The sequence below is a fragment of the Tyto alba genome, unplaced genomic scaffold (genome assembly GCF_018691265.1).
Source record: "Tyto alba isolate M040663 unplaced genomic scaffold, T.alba_DEE_v4.0 Super-Scaffold_38, whole genome shotgun sequence".
Classification (NCBI taxonomy): Eukaryota; Metazoa; Chordata; class Aves; order Strigiformes; family Tytonidae; genus Tyto; species Tyto alba.
The window spans coordinates 31,547,870-31,571,040 of NW_024881313.1; the positions used below are offsets into that span (position 1 = coordinate 31,547,870).

The 23,171-nt window shown below is 38.1% G+C and overlaps 1 protein-coding gene across 1 annotated transcript in view; it reads left to right on the plus strand.

Moving 5' to 3' along the window:
• Window positions 1–23,171, plus strand: part of PTPRN2 (protein tyrosine phosphatase receptor type N2) — a 664,155-nt gene that overhangs the window by 595,647 nt on the left and 45,337 nt on the right. The window contains exons 15-17 of the mRNA XM_042802176.1: window positions 4,612–4,759; window positions 12,161–12,234; window positions 20,484–20,561. Of these exons, the coding sequence (XP_042658110.1) occupies window positions 4,612–4,759; window positions 12,161–12,234; window positions 20,484–20,561 (300 nt within the window). The remainder of the gene's footprint in view (window positions 1–4,611; window positions 4,760–12,160; window positions 12,235–20,483; window positions 20,562–23,171) is intronic.

Here is a 23,171-nt window from a genome sequence, read left to right on the forward strand (position 1 = left end):
ATTCTATAGCACTGCAAGTAATATGAGTGAGAACAGAGAAATTTACTGTGAAGCCACTAATGATGAGGTATTAAGCCGGAGAAAGGAAGGAGAAAAATCATATGCTGTGTTGAAAATAAATTGTATTTGTGCAGAAAAGTATTCCTGTTACATATAGTCAATGCAATATGTTCTGAAGATGACAAAGACGTTTAAGCAGAATAGCAAAAATGCAGGGGTGTCCTGTGTCAGAACAATATAGCCTACAGGTTAGCAAGGAACAAAGGCAAAAAAAGCCTTTACTTAAGTCAATTGCAGAGAATAACAAAACAAATTGTTTCAAGTGTGGTCATTTAGTGCACAATTTGCTATATAATAGCTAAGGCCAATTCTACTGTCTCCAAATATCTTTCTGAGGAATCCAGTGAAGCACCATGTCACTACTTGGCCCTCTGCATCTCAGGAAAAAGCAGAGCAGTTTGGAAGCAGTGGTTCTTGCACTGTTAGGGGAAGGGTGCGGATTTGATTGGTCACTGTTCACAGGGATTAAGATAATGTCCCATCCCCTTCTTCAGCTGACATCTGAGATTTGATTAGACCTGTTGAAGTCTGTCAATTTAACAGGTGCCCATCTTTTCATTAAAAGAGACATCCCTGGTCATGAAAAGAGTGTCTAATCAAGTACCATATTGAAAGTACGTTGTCAAAAAAAAATGCTTTTTGTAATAGCTGTTCATCAGCTAATAAAATAGGTGTTTTTAAAACAAATACCTTGACAGATGCAAACCATACTATCTCTGAAGAAGGTATTTGGAGATTGACCAGACAATTAGAATTTGTCATATTTGTTAACCTTAATTTAGTCACAGAGCATGCTCTGGATGCCACTCCTTGCATAAAGAAAAACAAGGTGGCTTGATACCGTATTACAACATCAACTCAGTGCTCAGGAAGTTTTACCAAAGCCAAGCCAGGATGTTGTGCTCTGTTTCATGCCTGTGTTCAGGCACACTGAATCTGTCTTAATATTTGCCACTGGCACTGGTTCTCTTTGCCAGAGATTCATTGGCCCTGGGACAGTTTTTCATCCTCTGGCTGAAAGCTCATTTCTTGTCTTATTACCGTCATGTCTCACACAATAATAATAGATTTTACAACACATCCCCCATCTCCGCATAATGTCAACGCATCCTCCTTATCCCCATAACATGTTTGGTATCAAGAGTATCTCATCTGTGTATACAAGAGAAAGTATGAACTGGGCTACTGGTGGTCCTTGCAGGTGAAATCCCATGGCAGGAAAATTAACTTAATGAAATTTAAAGTACATCAGGAGATCTGTCCAAGCAGACAGCATTTGTTTAAATAATAGTATATACTTGGGATTATGGGGCTTGTCTTGATACAGACATATTGGTGAGACCAGACCCCTGCCTTTTCCAGCAGGCTTTGAAGAGCATTACAATAACAGTGGTGACAACCTCTATTTATTTTACCTGCTGCTCTGGGACAAGGAAAATCATGTGCATGTTTGACATGTTGGTAATGAATTTCTTTTGTACCGGGCAAACACTGCAGAATGTCTCGTGAAAACATCCTAATTAAGGAGTGGATTTGAGTAGACATACAATCTCTAAAATATCAGAAGTTCCACTCAATTTAATGTACATCCAGCAGCTCCCAAGAGAGTGTTTCAAAATCACTAAGCTTCTGTTTAGCAAAATGGGGATGAGCGTGGGGGCTCTGAAGGCCTGTAAATGAAAGATTACTTAACTCTGAAGGAACTGTCTGACTCCTGAATGATTTAAAGCAAGCTTCTTGGTAGCTTTTTTAAACATGTGTAAAGCGGATGTTCATATTGTGCAGAGCCTTCCATGGGTTTGTTCAAACATTCAAACATCTTTTCAGAGTCTGCCAGAAAGTGCCCTGTGAATCTGACAATGCGATGCAGGTGTTGAAACTACATGAAAAGTGGTTGTTTGGTTAAAGTAAAGATTTCAGTGTGTTTTCATTTGAACAGTCATTTCTCTTTACAGTCAGAATTCCCTGAGAAAGGAAGTAAAGAATATGTCTCTTTAAAGAGAGATGTGTTATTTAAAAATTCATGTACACTAAAAACAATCCAGTTAACTTAACTTTTGACGATTTAAAAAGAAAATAAAATTTCTTTTTAAAATAGAGTCCTTGAAATCATCAAATAGATAAGTTGGAGCCAACAGGAAGCTCCTTGCTACATACAGCCCTGCCTTAGGAATCAGATGTTTGTGTCTCTTTTCCTACAGCTTCATGGATCTCACAGTATTTTGGAAAGATTCACTGTTGGCAGATCTATGTAACTGCATAAAATGTCCCTGAAGTCAATGGGACATTGGTGATGGGCACATCAAAATGAATCAGATTACAAAAATGTGGTTTAAAATGGGATGATGCTACAGGCTGGTCCTTGACTACCTGATCTCTGCCTGCTGCATGCAAAACAGCTTCTCTGAAGCCAGGAGCCTTGGCTCAGTGGTATCATAAGATTTTGCTATTTTTTCCCTTTGCCTCATAAAAATTCTTATATGCCAACTAGTCTCTGCTTAGGAGTGATTATCTTTTGTTGTTGTTGTTGTTATGTTCAGTATACATATCCAGGCACAGATTTTCTACAGGAAAATAACAGGATCTTTAGCCTCCCTCCTTTCCCCAGTAGCAACAGCCCTTTGGCAAGGAGAAGCAAACTATCAGAGGATGGTTTGCGCCTGTTAACTTGCAGGTTGAGGCTGGAAACGTGTTAGCTGACCTGCTCCCCTAATACATGACAGGGCAGCGCAACTCTCCCAGGTCCCCCTCTGTCAGGTCATAGCTCTGTCCACTGTGATGCTTCTTCCTTCATTATAGAAAAGAAGCAATCCCACAGTAGGTGTTTTGATTGTATCTAGACCACCACTATTTTTTACCTCCTTTAGAAACCTTTCTTCTAATGCAATGTATTTCTATGTCCTTAAAGATATCCTTTCTGGAAGCGGCACTTCTTGAATTGCTTTTCAGTAACAGGTTTGATTTACAAATCTCATGTAAAGACGCACACACCCAACAAACCCTGCACAAAACAAAGCTGTGTCAGGGGCTCTTTTGTAACCGAAAAAACCGTTCAAGCTGCAAGAGAGAGCAGTATCCTGCTTCGCCAGTCGGGTGGGAAGCGCGGTGGAGCGACAGCTTTAGCAGAGCTCCCATTTGGCGGAAGACAAGCTGCAAGCTTTTTGCACCTTCTGTTAAACCTGCTGAGAGGGCATAAGAGCCTTTCTTCTTTAAAGCATGTTTGGGAAGAATTATTCAACATAACAGAGATTGTCTGTGGAAAAGGTTTTCTAAGCAAACTGCTTTTTATGCTTTTCAGTGAATCCTTTCCAGGAGCTTTTTCTAGACAAGTGTTGCTACAGACTGGACTGTATTAGTGAGTTAGTGAGCAAAGGAACCGCTTTGATTGATGTTAGGGCCAGAGCTAACATCACAGCTCTGCTCCTGATGCCCCTCCAGACTCTGAGCCTGTCCCCTAAACAATCTGTCCCTTTTTAAATCTGTTTAAGGATGTTAACTTCAACCTATCTTGTAACGGTAGTATGGAGTTTAATTTACAAATATGAACTGGGTGTAATGTGACATTATTCTGTTGCTAACTGTAGGAGAAGATGACAGGCTCTGAAAGGTAATTTGGCTGTATAAGTAGGCTTACAGTACCAGGTGATCACTTTCTTAATTTTCATGTTAAAGGGAGGGGAAGATTTCTGGTTTTCACCACCCTTCCTCCTTTCTCCTGTCTTCACCTCACCTGCCTGGATGAATTTCAGGTCCATGGGGTGAAGGAATAGAGTTTTAGTTCACTTCTGGTAAACCTTTGGAACTGAATTCCTGATCCCTCACTGTACTGAATCTCTAGCCTTGGGAGATCTGCAAAAAGTCAAGACTTGAACCAATGTACTCTGATGAGCCATCATTCCTGCCGCAGCCAGTTATTTTTTCTTTGGTGGTGCTTCTCCTAACATTGTTGACTTTACTGAATGCCAGGTACAATCTTTAACAACATGTATTAATATTAATTAATAACACATTCTCAGTTCAGGGCCCTCTCTGTGCCAGTCCGTGTGCAAGACAAGTTCCTAATGATCCAGTACTTGAGCCATGACACTTCAGCCTGGCAATTTTTTAATCCTCCTCAACAGCTACATTGTTGTTGTGACTTGCATATGTGCTTGAACTTCAATTTTAAAAGCCTTAGGTTTGATGTGAGCTGCTGTTGTAGTAAATAATTTTTATCAACAGGCTTTTGTTTCTTTTTCATTGCCTGATGAAAGAGACATTTGGGCTTACATTTTCTAGGTGCTGAAGAAGAAATAGTTTTCTCCTGAAGCTCAGTAGCCAGGGGTTTCAAGCATTTCTTCTCTGTTAGCACTGATACATGTTAGCGTTCTCATTTTTTATAGCACAAATAAGCTTGAAGTTAACTCTTAAGTGAATTAATTAGCCATAAGACTAAGTGTGTTTTGTCCCCAAAGCTCAGGATTCTCATGCTTTCCATCCTGAAATGCATCCTTTCAGCTTAGTTTTCAGCCTGATAAATCAGTGCTTAATACAGTATTCTTTTAATTCCAGTCCTACATGGAAGATCATCTGAAAAACAAGAATCGTCTGGAGAAAGAGTGGGAAGCTCTGTGTGCTTATCAGGCTGAACCAAATTCTACCACCATTGCACAGCAGGAGGAAAACATCCAGAAGAATCGCTCACGGGCTGTAGTACCATGTATGTACACTTTAATTTGGATGACTGTAGTTTAAGTTCTTGATACTTTTCTAAATATCCTTTGCACAGTGATTCGAAAGCTACAGATGACAGATAAACAGAATACAGAGTAGCTTATAAGTGTACTAGAAAACTGTAGCTACAACAATGGGCTGGGTACATGTCCTGTTATCAGTCACTGTTTATCTCCTTGTATGTTGCATATATGTTACAAAAATGCACAACTATGTCACATAGCACTGCTGCTGCAGCTGTGCTGTCTCATGAAATTCAACAGCCAGAGTGCTTTTCAATGCTGGAATATACTTTCTGTACAAGAGTGGCATCTGTAGCCATTCGACTGAAAGAAGTTTGGCTTGTGTTTAGACAAGTTGGTATCATGTCCATCCAACGGTAATACCAGCAGTCTATAATCAGAGCTAGATGCTCTGTTTATCAGATACTCAGCTGTGCTGAATTAGCCCCTTTAGGCTTCAGTGGATAAGCTTGCAAACTGGCTTCTCTCTCTGCTAGGCTTAGGATAAAAAGAGAAATAGGGAAAAAAAAAAAAAGTCAGCCAGTGTTTATATTCCTAGAATCTGCTCTTTCATGTAAGCAGCCACCTTTCTGAGCTTGAAATAAAAGCAACATATTTTTCCTATGCAAATATATGTATCTCATAGATTACATCGGTAATCTATGGCCACACGTTTTATTAAGCAACCAATGAAGCAAAACTGAAACTGAGAATATATGCACAGACCACAGCAACAAAAATGCTCTCAATCAGTGTGCCCACAATCCAGCTGGGTAGCTTGGCAAACATATATAGCTATTTTAATTTTTAAAGTGCCCTGAAAACATTAATTTTCCCTATGAGAGCCTTGAGTAAGTACTATTCCTCCTTTAGTAATGGGGAAATGACAGGTAACACATTAAGTAAATGTCAGAGCCAGATTTAGAGTGAAGATTCTTTGGAAGTACATGATAATGTAACTGAGCCCATCAGTCTTTGCATATTTCCTTCAGCAGGGTTTGTCTCTCTTGTTTATGTAGCGGCTATTTTTGCAATACTTTGCTGCATAGGAGAGGAGTACTGTAGTTCGGCAATATGAATTCTCCTGAGTAAATATGGTGCTGCTCAAAAGCCTTGCAACAGCAATGGTTTGCTGACTTCCATGTGTTTTGGGATCAGGTCTGTTGAAAAGTTCTAAAGAAGTCACCATGAAAGGAGTGCAAGGCTTCTGTGCTCTTTTGCATCCTGAAAAAGTAGCATTTAGCCAACATGATAGGAAATTGTTCCATGATAATGTGTATTGGTCCAAGCTAATCTTCCTGCTTAAAATGTTCTTTTCAATGAGGACTTACAGTCAGGCCATCTTAATCTATTCCAAGTCCCAGCTCATAAATTAAGACAGATTGTTGCTGGTTGCTGCTTTGGAGACAGCAGGGGAGCTACAGGTGTTGCCAGAAATTGATGCTGGTTATTCAGCCAATGTAGGAAATGTGTCTGCATGATACAACAGGCAATAAGATAGGGACCCTCAGACTAGACCGTTCTAGCTCTGCATCCAGAAGTAACATAGCTGCGGCAGTGCTAAAGAGCAGAGATTTCTGGCTTGGGTGTCATGCCACACTAGAGAGCTGAACTATTTTCAGAGCTAAGATAGTCTGTCTCTTTTCATCATATTGTACCATGTGGATGAATCAGCCTACACTGATCAGCCTTCAGTTGACAAGTCTCTGCCATTGCTTCTTCTGTGGCATATTGTTATGCCTGTTCTTCCCATCACTGAGTCTAGACTGAATCAGTACTACCTGGGAAGGTATTTGGACAAGGACAGGGTGGCTGCAATTTATCTGAAACTTTAATTAGAAGTATTTTAGCACATTTAAAATGCCTTAGTACTTTTACAAGAGTAAAATGATATTTTTTGGCTTTGTTACAATGTGGAAACTTCTATTATAGCTATTAGTGCATGGGGAACTTTCCTTTTTCACTGAATTGCACAAAATTACCTACCCTCACTTGCTGAAGTTGCTGTGCACTGGTAAACAGCTGTCCTGTTATCCTTAAAACTATATTGATGATGGGTGGAAAGTGTGGCATCGAGTTTAAACAATGTTAAATTTTGATAAGGTGATTATTATTGTAGACTCTTGAGATTAGAATGAGATGAGAAAGAGCCCAGTTTGCCCACTTAGTTTTGACTATGTTTGACATTAAAACTATATAAAAAAGTCACAGATTTGCTTCATGATAAATGAAGAAGCAAAGCTGATATGCTTTTGATAGGCTACAAAGTTGTTATGCTACATTCAAAGTATTCTCACAGAGTAATGCCTTGTTAGCATTTCCTTAATCTTTGCATATTCATAATCACCTTGACAAGTTAGAACAAGATTGCCAATTCATGTAAACGATTCCATCTCAGGAAGGCTTCAAAGAAACTTCAATATGTTGTATTTACTTTTCATTTTCCTTTCTTAACCTATCTTAAAATAATACAATATTATTTTTTACTGATTACATAACTGATATAATTTCTAGATTAACATTATATTTAATATGATTTTATCATAATTTACTCTTATACCTATCTTCTCTATTTAGAAACAGCTTTTAAAATACTTGGTGTAGCAGGACGGCGCTCTCAATCACCGTCAACTTGTTAGCAGAACACCTTGACAATGCATTTAATTAGTTACTAGTTAAAAAAAATCTAACAATTGAAGTAACTTGGACCTTCTAGATTAACAATAATATACTCTTTTATCCAGTCAACAGGCAGACTGCTATAATTTAGGGCAATGGGATACCGTTTTTTCTGTATGAACACACGAGCAGCAAAATTTTTGGTGTCCAAAAAAACAGCTTTCCAGACTTTATTTACTCTTCTTGCATCTTTGTAAAATACAACCAACTCAGTATGGTCAATACTGTATGTTGTTATTTATATATACCATAGATACGTACAGGTAATTTAAACATTTGCCAAACAACTTTTTGCGGTGAACATCTGTCAAAAGCTGTCTGCCATAGCTGTGCTGATGGGTCATGGCATATATTACATCAACTTGCTTACCTTTGTGCTTTGTTTTTCCTCCAAAGGAAAGCAAAGCATTTGGGGACAGAGTGTGCACTCAGCTCTGAGGCTTGTGTGGAGTTGGAGCACAGCCAGGGCATGTGCACCAAGGACGGGAACACCTGAGCAGAGAGTACTTGCCCTGGACATATGCATTATCTGTGTACAAACAGTGCTCTGCAATAAATTAACTTGATTTCAGTTCAGATCTAGGAAGAGTTCCGTTTTGTGCAAATAACCTATGGGCAAAATAATGACAACAAATTATGATTCTTCACAGTCTTCAGACTGTTCCACTTTTGCTCCTTGGAAGTTCTACACTTTCTTACTTCAGTGTAGTTCTGTATAGTGATTTGTATGGGGAAAAAAATATCAGTCTAAAACTAGAAGGAAGAGAATGATGATCCAGGCCCAATTTTCCAGGTTGATTGTTGTGAGATTCGCTCTCTTCTGTGACGCCTGGATTCAGACAACTCAAAGTCATCCATTTGCCTTGTTTCCAGCCTTTGTTGGTTCTGTTCCTTCAGAAGTATCTGACTAAAAGGAAACAAAAGACCGAGGGTATTACAAAAGGTGTGAGTCATTTTTCCAAGCTTTCAATCCCCATCTGAAAAACAACAAAAGTGATAGATCTTCATTAAATCACAGGGCCACTGTGAGATGACATAGTACTCTAGTATTCAGCACTCCAGATAGATACAATGTTTTGCACTCAACTGAGTTATTTAGACACAGGAATCCAATGCCATTTGAGATGCATAAAGTATTCAAGGTAACCACACAGATCTAGTAGATATAACACAGGGTTTGTGGGAGACCTGTGACCTCCTAGCTAGCTAGCCTGAGTGTCCTAAGGGCACCTCAGATACCACTAGAAACCTACACTGAGTCACTGAATCAAGTTCTCTGGCATGATTCTGTGAAATCATAATTAAGATGCCTAAATTTAAGTGTCTCCATATAGCCTGCTCCATATGAGCCAGGTGTCAAAGCAGCCATTACAGCCAGTGAAGAGCTAGTCAGTGCAGTGGCATCAAGAGACATGTGCGATGGCCAAAAGTTGGTATTTAGTTTACAGGGAAATTAATAGGTCTAGGATGCCCTCGTATATCCTGTGTGAGCTTCAGATGCTGGTCCAATAGGTTACAAGTCTTTAGGTCTTGTGTCATATGTGTTATCCTTGTGCAATGTCTCATCTACTCTACAGTTTCTCACACAGTATGACATGTTCATATTTAACCAACTAAATCAAGCTCAGTGAACTGTAACTTAGTCCACATGAAAATGTCTATGTGTAGACATCAAAACTTAGGTCTCTCAGTCTATGCATTGAGTTTTTATATACTGAAAACTCGTGTATTTGCTTTATATTTTGCCTTTCATCCTCTATCCTTTATACTTTATATTTCATATATATATAATACAACATTGTGCTTTATTTTTCTTCAGCTATAGGTTAATACTAGCCTTCTTGTTTAGGGAGCCTATCTCTGCCACACGTATTCATCTATACATTTTGATTTTCTTTTAACTGTGGCTTGGCTGGAGCAATAGCAAATGCAAAGTAGATCAGCATTCAGCAGTAGCTATTGTAGATATTTGAAATGATGACTAGTTGTAGCTTGGCCAGATTGCAGTAGTTAGTAACAGCATTTGTCTTTTCTCTCACTTCCTTAGTGCCATCCCTCTCTATTTCTTCATCTTTCTTTCTTACTTTTTAGAATCATCTTATGTATCTTTTTTGTCATCCACTTCCTTCCTCTTATTTTCTGTTTCTCCAGCTTCTCTTTCCTTGCTTCTAACATAATCAATATGCAGTTTACAAAAAAAAGATATTGTACATTCAGCATTTTCCCCATAGTTGCTTATTGTTACCATAACAAACTGGTGTCCATGGTATTCTTTTTTTTCTTCTTCTTTTTCCGCCTGTTTCTGAAGAGCTATTATGCTAGTTCCTAGAAGCTTTGAGGTGATAACAGGCATAGACAAGCACAATCTGTTCATTGTCAATATGAATGCTTGATGCTGCAACTGAAGCACACGTGGGTGCAAACTCTTGATATATGCAGAAAACACATGTACAACCTTTTTTGCACACTTTTTTTTTTCTGAGCGCAAATAAAAAGTCTCACCACCTTTTCACTACTTAACATGTCTCACCCTCTGATAAACCCTCCAAGACATCAGGATAATGATATGGCACACTAAATCAGAGGGTCTGGATGAAACCTTATGTCTTAAAAAGAAAAGATTCTGAAGTTACTGATCTGACACTTGACTTTTATTGGAGAGTCACACTGACATCTGTTTGCTAAATACTGATGAATCATTGTCTGCTCTCTCTCTCTCATCCATCTGAAAATATTTCACACATTTTCTTTGGTAATTAGTTCAAACACTTTTGCTATCCAATGAATGGGGCTTATCCTGAGTGCTTACTTAGCTTAAGATACATGAGAGACCACGTTTGGTGCATGCAACCTGCATATCGCCTGCATAGCCAAGAGGTTTCAGAGCTGTAGTTCTTCAAGCACTCCGTGACAATGCTCAGCTTCCTATAAAAAAATATTGCGTAGCCCCAAGATATCAGATGTCACAAGTTCATTTTTATGGTTTGGATATTTTGTGCAGTGATGCCAAAGTAAGGTGGAAGTGAATAATGTGCATGAACATGTTCCCTTTCTCATCTTCGTTATCCTCCTATTGTGTTGACACCTTACCAGAGGAATTAATTTTATGTGAATAAAAAAGAATGGCTCTTCATTCATTTGACATGATGTGTTCTCTAATCTTATTCCCAGAGAAGGCTGCTCAAATTGGTGGGTTAAATATTGCTGTTGAGATTAAGTGACTATAAACACTCACATAAGCACACCTTTGTCTTGCTCACATCTTGAACTTGAATTCATTACTGGTAAATAAACCTAAGCAGAGCCCAAACTCCCTGTCTCTACTTTCCTGTGTGGTACTTACAATGTTTGATAGCTCATTTATTGTTCTTTATTATTAAAATAATGCTTGGTATTTAATAGTTTCAAAAGCCGACTTGTAATTCTGCTGTTAAGAGTAATGTCACAGGCCACTAGACAAGATACAGAGAGGTACTGGGTGTGATCCTGCACTCTTATTTTGTCTATTTGAATAATTGATGGAAAGATCATCTCAAAATATCAGTATTCATGTTCAGCTATAGAGAGTTACAGAAAGGGCAGCTCCACGACCTCTCACCACAATGCACTGTGCAGGGTAGGTTTGCTGAGAAGTATAAATTGTGCCAGTTCTGTATCAGGTACAAGTTGTTTGAGTTTCATATGTAAAGACTTAGATATTTCTCGCATAAATTATCTGCATGTGGTCTGGTCTTTCTTTCTTTAGTCAATGGAAAGAAACGGGCACTTCTCGAGTGCAATTTGGCCTTCTTAGAGACAGCTAAATCAGGATGAGATGATTCATGACATAGAAATAGTTCTTTTCCCTTAGCAGAAATTGAGTCTAGATGACTGGAAGAGCTGCAGACATCTGCATTGTCACTGTCTAAATACAGACAAATAAAACCCATACGTTACATATGTTCTGAAGTTAAAAATAAGGACTAGAGTTTGGGGTGTATGAGCTCTAAACATAATTGTGCTAGCACCATTAAAAACACAAGTTAAAAAGTGATAATGAGCAAACAACATGAGTAAGTCTCCTATGTCCAGAGCTGCTGTTTTCTTTACTAGCTTCATTACCAGCAGTGTAAGTTATCTAGATGTGCTCCAGTTATACTTTTTTTCTGTAGTTTTTACCAGCATTTTCTCTCTCCCACAATCATCTCCAAGTCATATTGTTCCCCCCACATCACTAGCATAGCACCATACAGCACTGGTCTTTGATCAGGACAGATTCACTTACTGTTCAGCTCTTGACTGTACTTCAGTGTTCCTTTATAGAGAATCCAGATGGACAAAGTACATCAGCTTACTTCTTCCATGACTCTGCAAACACAGGAGTATTTTTTTCTAGTGATTTGCATAGTTTAAATTTTAAACTCCCTGAGCAGTAGAGATTCTCCTTTTTCCTATGAGAGGTTGTAGCACATTATGGTGCATCTCATGAAGGCAGGCTTTCTGATACTCAGCCTCTGGAATATCTTAGTGCTTCATTTCTAAATCTGGTTTGTGATGCTGTGGCTGTATCAAGGCTATGCTAGACTGGGAGTCAGAAGGAAATATCCTTTCTGATATTTACCGTTTGCCTGTCTTGAAATGCACGTTAATCTGACTTTGAATTGTTTAACTTAAAATGGATAGAATACATTTATAGAAACTTTCTTCTCCTACTTTCTCCATTGCAGATGATCATTCCAGGATATGTCTGAAAGGTGAAAATAGCCACGACAATACAGACTACATCAATGCTAGCCCAATTGTAAGTATGGCAACCTATGAGAAATAATCAAAATAGTGAGTTCTTGTCTTTCCTTGTTGTTAAAATATGCTAACTTGAGGCTGTGCAACCTCAGGTTGTGAACACCTCACAGCTGTGATGTTGCAGGCAGACCTTTCAAACTGAAGAGAAATAGATCTTCTACATGTGCATGCAATGTAAAAGTTTATGTACTAAGAAAAAAAATCACTACATAAAGTTTATGTACTAAGAAAAAAAATCACTAGATAGTTGTCATTCTACCTTGTAATACTGTCAGGTTTTCTATACTTGGTATTATTAAATTACAGATTATAAGATTTAACAGTATACCTTTACACTTATTCCTTCTCTGAGGAGTTAAAACTTGCTTGTTCTTTCTTGCTTTGTCCTACTAGCTACAGTCATAGGAGGAGTGGTTTCTGTAGGCATGGAGAGCTGAGCTCCACAGGCTTCTGAACTTCTGCATCAGGAAGTGACATTTCCTCTTACCTTTCTTCCTCAGCTGACCTACCAATGCATAGCTTGGTGTTTCTGTAGCTCTCCTGGTTATTCTCTGAGCTTGCTGTTTTGAAAGCAAGAACAAGATCCCTTACCACTTGTGTATTCATTCAAACTGCGAAATAGGTCAATCCAATTTTTGTATCCAGATACTCCAGTGTGGCATAGCTGCCCTTTCTCACGCTACGCAAGCTGTACATGAATCCTCTCTTGTTTGTGAAAGGTGATAGGGAGAAAATGTCTTCATTTTTAGACACAGAACAGGTATGGTAGAGCCAGTAGCATTGCCCTGTCATAGCATCTTAATGGAATTGTCATGATAACCATTTGAAGAGGGAAGAAGGCACTGTGTACTTGACCTTCATGAGACTGCTAGTATTGGAGTCACTTTTGCTCATGGTTCTTATTTACATTAATTAGGCACTAAAAAGTTACTATAGGGAAACTATGAGAAAGAACTTAGGATGGAGAATTAGATATCACTGCAGTGGGCTGTGTATGCCATTACTGGCTCATATTCCTGGGGAGTATCACTCTCCCTGTCAAATCACATTGTGTGGGCAAGGCAGCTGACAATTTGCAACAGCATGAAATTACAGGCTGCTTCCTTCCAATGTTGTTGACAATACTTTTTTTTTTTCTTAAAATCCCCACAACTGTATAGAAACTGTTCTCTAAGCTTTGTTTTTGTTACTTTCAGCAGAGTTCAAAAGCTATATTTTCTTGAACATATAAAAAAGTTTTTTTTCAAAGAGATAAAAAATACACAGAAACCGACAAACATCTTCAGGATGCTTCTGTCTTTCTCTTAGTATAGAGGAGAAACCAAAGCACCTGCATGCTTCAGGGATTGCCAGCTGCCATTTTAGAGGACAGGCATAGATACTCACAGATTAGAGCAGATTTTGGACTACTTTTAATTATATCTCTGACTAGACCAAGCTCTATCTGACCCTAGGATCAGGAGATCAGAGTAACTTGGCACTCCAGGGAATATGCATCCTGCTTGTAAAGTCATGTGTGGAGGTCCAGCTCCAGGGCTTCAGCCCTCTATTTGCCTGTCTTCAGGGCACATTCAGTGAGTTGTGGTTGGTCGAGTCTTTATTTGATAGTAGAAGCTGAGAGGTTTTGTAGCAAGCATAGGGGTGGGAGGTGTTAACTGGAAGTGAGATATTGTATTCTTGTACAAGCTTGGTTCTAATTTGCATGACTATAGCATGTTGCAGAAGGGGAATTACAGCATCTGTAGACAGTGCTAAACCAGGTTCAAAGTTGGCAGGAGTACAGATGCTGTATTTTTACCAAATAACCATGATGGGCTTCTGCAACGTGCCCAAAAGTCTGTGTAGAAACAGCCTTACTGTTTTTACTACACAAATTTGGTTGGGGAAGGGGTAAATTCTTGCATGTGTGTATATGCCTGTTGCAGTTGTAATTCTGGATTATAATGTATCTATTCCCTTAATTACACTGAAGAGAAAAGTATTAGATTAAGTAGTGCTGGGGGTAGAGAGACGGGACTAAGGTACCCCACTGACGTAACTGGGAAGAGATTTGCTTTGTCAGGATGCCTGAAGCTAATGCAGACAGAGGGTCTCTGCTTCTACAGGTTTAACTGTCATGGTTTTACAGGGGGTTGTAAACTTGCCTTTCCACTGAGCGCTTAATAAGCGTATTTTCTTCTGCAAGGTTAGAAGGTATTTCTTTTTTGTAGCTTTTCCAGACTCAAGAGTTTTGTTCGATAAAACAAGTCACACTGATGAAGCAAAAGTTCTTACAGTTGTCTCTATATCTCTTACAGAAATATTTCTATGCCCAGAGATAAGCGGGGTGCACAAGTGTTTCATTGGATTGGGACAAACATGTGGTATCTTGCATAGCCATGAAAAACTATTAAGAGAAACTCTTGAGTTCCTCTTCTTCATGGTAGGATAGGAACCCTAGGAAGGAGTGCCACAGCCCACAATTGTGTAGACGACCTGTTATTCCAAGGAAAGAGATGCTCCAGATGGTTTTGTGAGTTCGTTTCACTAAATCAATAGTCACTTTGGTATTTTGAAAGCAATAGAAAAATGTGTGTTTCCTGAAGGTGATGCTGTGGGAGACTGGTAGGAGGAAGTCACTACTTTGCAAGCCCATAGTTTGCAAAGATTCCCTGCAAACTGTTTCATTTCAAAACAAATTAAATATCTTCAGGTTAGTGTAAACATTTTTGTTAATCTGGTATAGTTTTTGAATAATGAAGTAAAATACAGGAGTAGCAGAGACATTAAGTCTTTGTTCTCCCCACTTCAGAAGCCTACTGGAATATCTTATTGGGCACTTGATTCTGCAGTATTTACTGTGGTTGTACAGTTATTGCAGCCTGAGATGAAAATACATGCTATTACTACTGCTGTTTATTTGAGATCTTTTCTGTTAGCAGACACACATTTAATCAACATCTTTCTAAGTGTACTATGGGTGTGGAGTACCAGTAAGTGTGCTTTTATTCGCTCTTGGAAAAATTCTACCATTTCTTTCCTTCAGACTGCTGCCTTTCAACTTAAATAACCTCAGTAATTATCATGTCAATACAGTGATGTTCCTGGTGCATTTCCGCCTTGCAGGGCTTGGGTTGGGAGTGAGCATTGTAGTGAGCTGCAAGATGGGCATTAATAGCACAGGATCAGTGCAGTCTGAACTGACTGGAAGAGGCTTTTTCCTCCCTGCGCGTGTGAGCTGTCTGTTAGGGGAAGAGTGTAAAGTAAAGTAATTATATTTGAGCTTCATAAAGGAAGGCTTCCAGTTGTGTACATGTCGCTGGGTATCTCCAGCTTCTGGGTCACTGGTCCAGTCTCCAGCTGGGGCTCACTCAACCTTAACTTAAGTCTAAACGAGCGCAGCAGTACACAGTAAAAAAATCCCCGCACTAGACAATGAGCTGGCCACCTGCCCACATGCTTCTTCCTTTTAAAAAATGCTACCCCCCTCAAGACCTTCTTTCTCTCCAATATGTTGTGAAAACGGGGGTTAGATTGATGGCCTCACCACAGCTGGGAGTGGTGAGGAGAATCAGCAAAGATTTAGTCCAAGTTCTTCCCGTAGGTCTTTAATTTCACTGTAGCGTGAGGCCAGGCAAAATGAGTCCTTAGGATAAATTTGCAGAGTAAAAGCGAGGTAGAAATCTGCTTCCCTCCTCTCTGAAATAACATAAAGTACTACGATAATAACACTGCTATCGGCAGCTGAATGAAAGGCTTGCAATTACAGCACAAGAAGACCCTGACTGTGCAGAATAAAACTGTGATAATTACATCTGTCATATTTGTAGTTAGTCCTCATTAAATTTCAGGAAAATCATCCAGTAGTAAATAATGTGCAATCTTTGCTTTTAAATCAGAGGTCATGAAAGTAAATGGGAATTCTGTTTTTCCTCATAGGGTGTCTGAGAGAGAAAAAAATCCCATCAACTACATTTAAAAACTGTTTGCTTATTATTGAAGACACCAGACTGAGGAATGTCATTAGCATGACAGTTTGCTCAAACACAGCATCCAAAATTCATCACCAGGAATAGACTCTGAAATTCATAACGGCATTCACAACCAGATTTACTCCTTTCATTCCATTAGGGGTTTTAAAGGAAGGATTTAAAAATTGTTTTAAATTTTAATTCAAACATGAAGATGAGGACTAGTCTACCTTTTTAATTTTAATGCTGAGATGAATGCGATTACAAAGTTCATCTGCATTTTCCGGATATGCTTTCTTTTAGAAAAACAAATACACTTTTTTACTTTTAGAGACTGTCTGTATTCTGTGTAATAAATACATGCATCAAAGTAGATTTTATGGGTATTATAAACTCATTAAATCTGGAAACTACACAGTACCTTGAATCCATATGAATTTTTTAGGTGTTAATCAAAGTTCAACTTCTTTTCCATCATATTTGATCTACACTGGATCTCATTCTGATTTTGGAATATTTCAGCTGGACTCAGAGGATTTAGATCAAGGTAAATACAGTGTGACTGAGACCACATCTCACCCAGCATCTTTCTGGGTAGAAAGTAAGAGCTGACAAGCTGAGAAGGAAAGTAAAGGGCAGAGATGAATCAGTCTATTATTTACATGAAATTTCAAAATGATCATTGATGCCTATTGATAGTTTTACTTCAGTTTACAGTTTTAGAAGACTACTTAACAAGAATCTGTAGCTACCAGTCTCAAGTCCAAATACAATAAATTTGAGGATCTACTCCCATAATGTATTGATTTTGTTGTACTTCATCAACGTTACAAGTGAAATCATGCAGTAGCACAATCTCTATCTAAAAACTGAACAAAATTCAGAATTCTTCAGGGAATCATTGCAAAATCCTAGGATAAGGCAACTGGATAGGAGAAGTTTTTCTTGAAGGAAAAACTAAAGGAGTAGTTTTTATTCTCTACTAAAGCAAGGGTGGAATTGTGGTCTGATACTAATTTAACAAAGGTACAATTAATTGTGATACTGTGTTATTTATATGTTTTCCTACTTTAAGATACTGTAAGTCAACTTATATTACAAAGCCCTGTAGAAAAACACAAGTCGTGCCACTAAAGTTTTCTGTAGCTTTCAAACAAGAAATCTGAATGCTCCTCCTTTTTCTTTCCATTTGCAATATCAAAATTGGTAATGAGGAAATCACCACAGTCAATGGCATGGTCAGCTATAGTAATCCTTGATCTCTTTCTTTCCCTAATACAATATCATGGAAAAAGAGATTGAAACATTATCACCAGATTTGCCTTTGTTGTACTGTAGCAGAAAATGAGAATTCCACCATAGCAGAACAGTTGTAATAATGGCAGCTTTTTCTTTCCAAAAATGGCTGTTCGATCCAGTTCTGATGTAAGCCTAGTGAACTTTGTGCTTTGATGGAGATATAGAGAGAAAAATCTTGTTCTTTTTGAACAGTTACTATTAGGGTGATTTCTGAAGGTTGTTCCGATGTAAAATGTTAGCAAACAGTCAATTTTTGTTTTACTACTTGATAGTATGGAGCCTGCTGTTCTCTATTCTTCTCTGGAGAATACATTTTCTGTTCTATTTTCATGAAGTGAGAAATCTGAGGGATACCTGAAAGAAGATAATGACTACTGACACACAAAAAAAAGCCTTTTACTTGATCCTTGATTAGTTAGTTTAAAAGCCATTACTGTGTTTCTTTATTCAAACTTTTTTTAACTTTGATAGATTAAGATGCCCTTGGTGTTCTTGGTGACCCTGAGAGAATAAAAAAGAGCATAACACAACCAAGAACTGTCCCTTGCAGTCACCTACTCAAGTTAAATTTAATATGACCAAAGTAGTGATTTTTCACACTTTTCTTGAAATATGTGCCCTTTAAAACAGTACATATAACAGAAAATTGAGGGAACCAGGAATTTCATTTAATTAGTTAAATCTTTGTTCTTATTTTTGTTCAGTTAAAGATCATTTAATAGTATGATAGGGCTTTCTGCCATCTTCCATTTGCTCCAAAGAAGAAGAGTTTCAGCTCATAATTGTTTTCTGTGCAACACAATGTGCTTGGAATGTAATAATTGTAATTGTCTTTTGAATTATTGTTAAACTGCTGATACACTTCACTACTCTGTGCTTCTTGTAATGTTTGCCACGTTTCAACAGCACCTTTCTGACAGAGGTTGATTAATGCTGAAATGCAAAGATTGGCCTATTCCTGATTTATCAGCTGAATGTTGAGAAGTATTTCCTCCGTGACAGCGCTATTTGCATCATCATTGTTTTCTTCTGCCTTTGTTTTCTGGCATGTCTACATACAAAAGAATTTAGTTTAGGAAGAAATTTAAAGTAAATTATTATTTGTCTAAAGTTAGGTGTATTCACTGCTGGTTACGTTTCCAAGTCAGGCTCTCGCCTGTTAGACAAGTGACATCATTTTCAAAGGGATGAAGCCTACAACAGTTTCCACTGGGAGTAGCAAGTCCTCCTTGGTGCAGATCAATCTTGCTAAGCTAAGATTTTTAGTTCCAGTGTAGGAAAACATTTAGGCACAAGATCAAATCCTATAGATCATTGTAGGATTCAAAGCAAAACAACAACAGAAATTATTTCAATCATAATGGAGCAAAAAAAAACCTTTAAGCCTGACTTTGCTTAATCACATTTGCTGTTGTTTCCAGATGCGTTTAGTTCAGTGTCTAAATTCTTACAAAAACAGAAAAAAAGTTGCCCATTTTGAAATGGTTCCTAAGGTTTTTTTGCTAATATTGCTTTCTGGACAGCTAGTTTTTCCCTGATCTCAAAATACCCACAGTAGTAAATATCCTGCTATCAGAATTGCTTTTGACAAAAGTCAAAGAAAGCAAGATTTAAATTTGTTGTGAGCAATTGCTTGTTGTGAAGAGTTATTTGATGATAAGAGAAGCATCCCAATGAAGTTCAGAATAAAATGATGGTATTATAGACATCCTGGTCAAGGTTTTTTATAACTATGGGTGGAGAATCAGAAGTAAGCTTTTATTCTAAATGTGACTTAATTTTACCTGTGTTGTGTTGTCATGGATAATTTTAATATTAAGTCCAGCTTAATTATACATCAGAAAATTAGAAACATAAAAGTGTTCTCCTCCTTTTTGCAACACTCATCATATTGTTGTTCTGTTAGAATAACTTACATCTGTTCTTTTATGGTTCTTCCCTCTTTTATGTTGCACGTAATTATGAGGTGCCTTCTTTTACGCTGACATGTACCATCACTGAAAATTTTGATAGGCTATGAATAAATTCAGTAGATGCCTGTTAATGCAAATGTGACTCACATTCATTCTTATTCAGATCTTTGCTTATAGAACAGAATTGTGTATTGAGACAAATTCTGCCTTCAGCTACATGGGTATAAGTTAACTCTCACTGACTTCAGTGTCACTGAGTCACACCCGCACATCTGAGAGCTGAACTGGGTCTCTTTGCTTTATGTTCAAAGTTTTGTCTTGCTCAGTTCAGGGTTAGAATGAGTTTGTTTGTTTTTTAATCCTATCAGCAGATCTTCTTTTTCAGCAGAACGGGTCCTAAGATTTAGAACCAAGAAAACCACCCATCAGTTCAAAAACATTCATTGTAACACACTAATCCTATTTACTCTTGATGGCTTTGTTTCTTAGATTCTTTATTTTTTCTGCTCAGTGAATTTTCTGCTCCTTGAATTAAATGTAATAATTAAGGTCTTTAGGCAGAACTTCCTCTGTTGAGGCCAAATCCATGCATTTAGATAAATCAGCTAACCAGAAAAAGCCAGAAACTGAATTTGTTCCCCATTTTTGCTGTTTTTTAGTTACATGTGCCCTTGTCTGGCACGGTGGAAATGGAGAACATATTTAGATGTGTGGAGCATTTTTAACACTCAGTGTAGAAAAATGTTTCAAATGGCTCCTAGGTTGCTATGGAACCACATGTACTGATCTCAAATAAATGCCTTTGTCAACCACCATAAATGATCTTACACTACATATTGAGGACATAGGACATTGCTCATCATGTGTGCTGATATTCATCTGGTAGCATCAGTCTTTTGTGGAGAAGGTTCTTCTCTGAGCTTATAAATAGAAATAAAATTCTTTGCTTGCCAATAAAGGATGGAGGGACACAACAGTCCTTTAGGAAGCCCCTCGTTTCTTCCCTCACATACTTTCTGCCTCTAACACAGGAAGGGATTTTTTTTTTAAATAAATCCAGTCTGTGTTCTCTTTACTTATTCCAGATGGACCATGACCCACGAAACCCTGCATATATTGCCACCCAGGGCCCTCTCCCTGCTACTGTCGCTGACTTCTGGCAGGTAAGTTAAACATCTCTTTGAAAACTGAATTTATGTTACAAGTCAAATGTTTTCCTGTGCTTGTAGAAATGTAAGGTGTAGAAAAATTTGTCGTGCTTGCGTCACAATAGGTGGAAAAACCTTCATTCATATGTCTTTTAAAATCTAGTACGTGGATATTCAAGCCATTTATGTATATGACAAGCTCTGTTAAAGAATAGCTGATCCGGAAATTATATTGAAAACCTCAGGCCAAAGTATTCATATTTTAGTGCCAGGTCTCTGTAATTAAACTACTGCCAATGACTGGATGATTTTCAGAGGGCCTGACCTTCTCAAAAGTGTAGCCAGAATTCATTGTCACTCTCCAGATCAAAAAGGACCTAACACTATGTGCCATGAATTTTTCCACTGAAACCTACTTCTCACGTGTCCCCATGCCCCATAATGGTTAAATTCCTATGTATTTTCCCTACCACAGTTAACTGAGTTAAGGGCTGAGTTAAGACCCTGCTGTATAAAGTTAAGTAAGTGCAGAATTTTTTGCAGGATTGGGGCTGAAGTCAGTATATTACTGATGCACAAATATAAGCTTACTTCGCATGCAGTTTTTTTATGTTCATGCATCTCATGCAGCTGTCAGATTTGGATATACACACTCCACCAGGCTAGGTGTGTGCGACTGTGTGATTGATGTGCTGCATTAGATGTTCCTTTGTAAATATAAAAGTGAAGCTGTTTAGGGGGAAGGCCAACTGGGGCTTATTATAAACACAAACATATGTTTTTATTTTTGTTTTGCATTATGAATTTAGAAACATTTGTTCTGAAGATAAAAAATATCTATGTAAAATCTTCAGAATTGCCATTGTATTTTAGGAGCTTACATCAGTTGGAATCATCATCTCTCTTCATCTGCATCACTTGGTCTATCATTAGAAAGTATTAACTGATCCCTACTGAAGTCGCTTTTCATGTCACAATTTCCTACCATTTCTGATGAGGAATAGGGACATTTTCAAAAACCTTGTTTGATTTTGGGTGCCTGGATACTTAAATGCTCAGTCTAGGATATTTTGGGACTGGTTTTTGGAAGTGCAGAGCAACTGCTTTCTGCTTGAAATCAGCTGAGCTGTTGGTCTGGCTTAAATTTTCAAGTAACTTGTGATTTTTGTCTTCACTATTTGGTAATCAGACACAATTAAGAAGACTGATCTTTTTTCTCTTGGCAAGTGGATTCCTTATAACAGCCACGATACTTCAAAGTGCGTTTCTTAAGTTAAACCTGCAAAATCAAATACCATGTTAGCTATTCTATAATGATATTTTATGATTCCTAAGGCCTAGGTTTTTTAATTGTATATTTATGCATATTTATCCTTTTTACCTGTAGCTGTACCTTTCCCTGTTGAAAAAATGTATGTTCTCATTTTTAAAGAAGGCACTTCAAGAACACAATTTGGATAGGCATTGCTGCTGACAGAAATCAGAATTAATCATACAAACATAGTATGAAGGACATATTTTGTACTCCCAATCCAGTTTGAACAGTGAGGCAACCTGTTTGCACAGACACAGAGACTAGAACTGAAACATTACTTCTCTGTTCTGTGATCCAGTCGTCTTCATTTCAACTTCATACTCAAAAGGTCTCTTTCTTGAATTTCTTCATACTGTTTGCGAGTGGTGAGTCCTCACTTCACTTTCCTTCTCCTCTTTTTAGCTATTTCTCCTCCCAGTTATCCATCAGTGAAAGTTCACTCCATCTCCCCACCAGATTTTCTGTAAACATCTCTGCAGAAACCATTTTGCAATCATGGTTCAACTTCTGCTCAAGCCCCCGATACTCTTTTATAGTTTCTTCTATTAGGTTCCATATAAAAGTTTCTTACATTTATTTTTATGGTATATGTCACTTCAACATGACAATGATGTCAGATTGGTCTATCACCCATTTTTCTTAAACTTCCCACATATCACATGTCAATGTGCCAGGTCCTGTCCCAAGCTTCTTTCATGGCCCAGGGTATCCACCAGGTGTAATAAACAAGCCAGAAGAGATTAAGTCCTTACAGAACACTGCATCCATAACTGCTTAAATTTAGTAGGTCTATTGAACAACTCAAAAGCCATGGCTTGAGGTTGTTTCAGTCTATGTCAAGGTGCAAAAGAAAAGTTTACATCCATTTTTCAACTAATAATACCTGTTCTAAGTTAAAGCGGGGAAAACTGAACTTGCTATGAAAAACAGAGTATTAACTCTGGTCAGGGCAGAATTCTTTGATGTTTACTTAAATACAGTTTTCTGTAGTTTATACAGACCATGGTGCTGCCACCAGGGATTGTTTAAAGATCCAATTATTCATTTCTGATACATCTCCTCCTCCCTCTCCCTCCTCCACTTAATACCAGCTGTTGCTGAACTGTGTTGCTTTTTTCCCTTTTGTGTGCTCAGCGAAGCAGTTTTCTCACTGATAGTGAGAAGAGTGACTGACTCCAGAGGGACCTGGGACTATTCTGCTGTTCCTTGTCTAAATGCAAAATGTCATGCTTTAGCAACTCCAACAGAAGCTCTTGAAGCTTGGCATCACCTTCTATGGCAATATTTACTAGATGTATTGCTTCCTATTT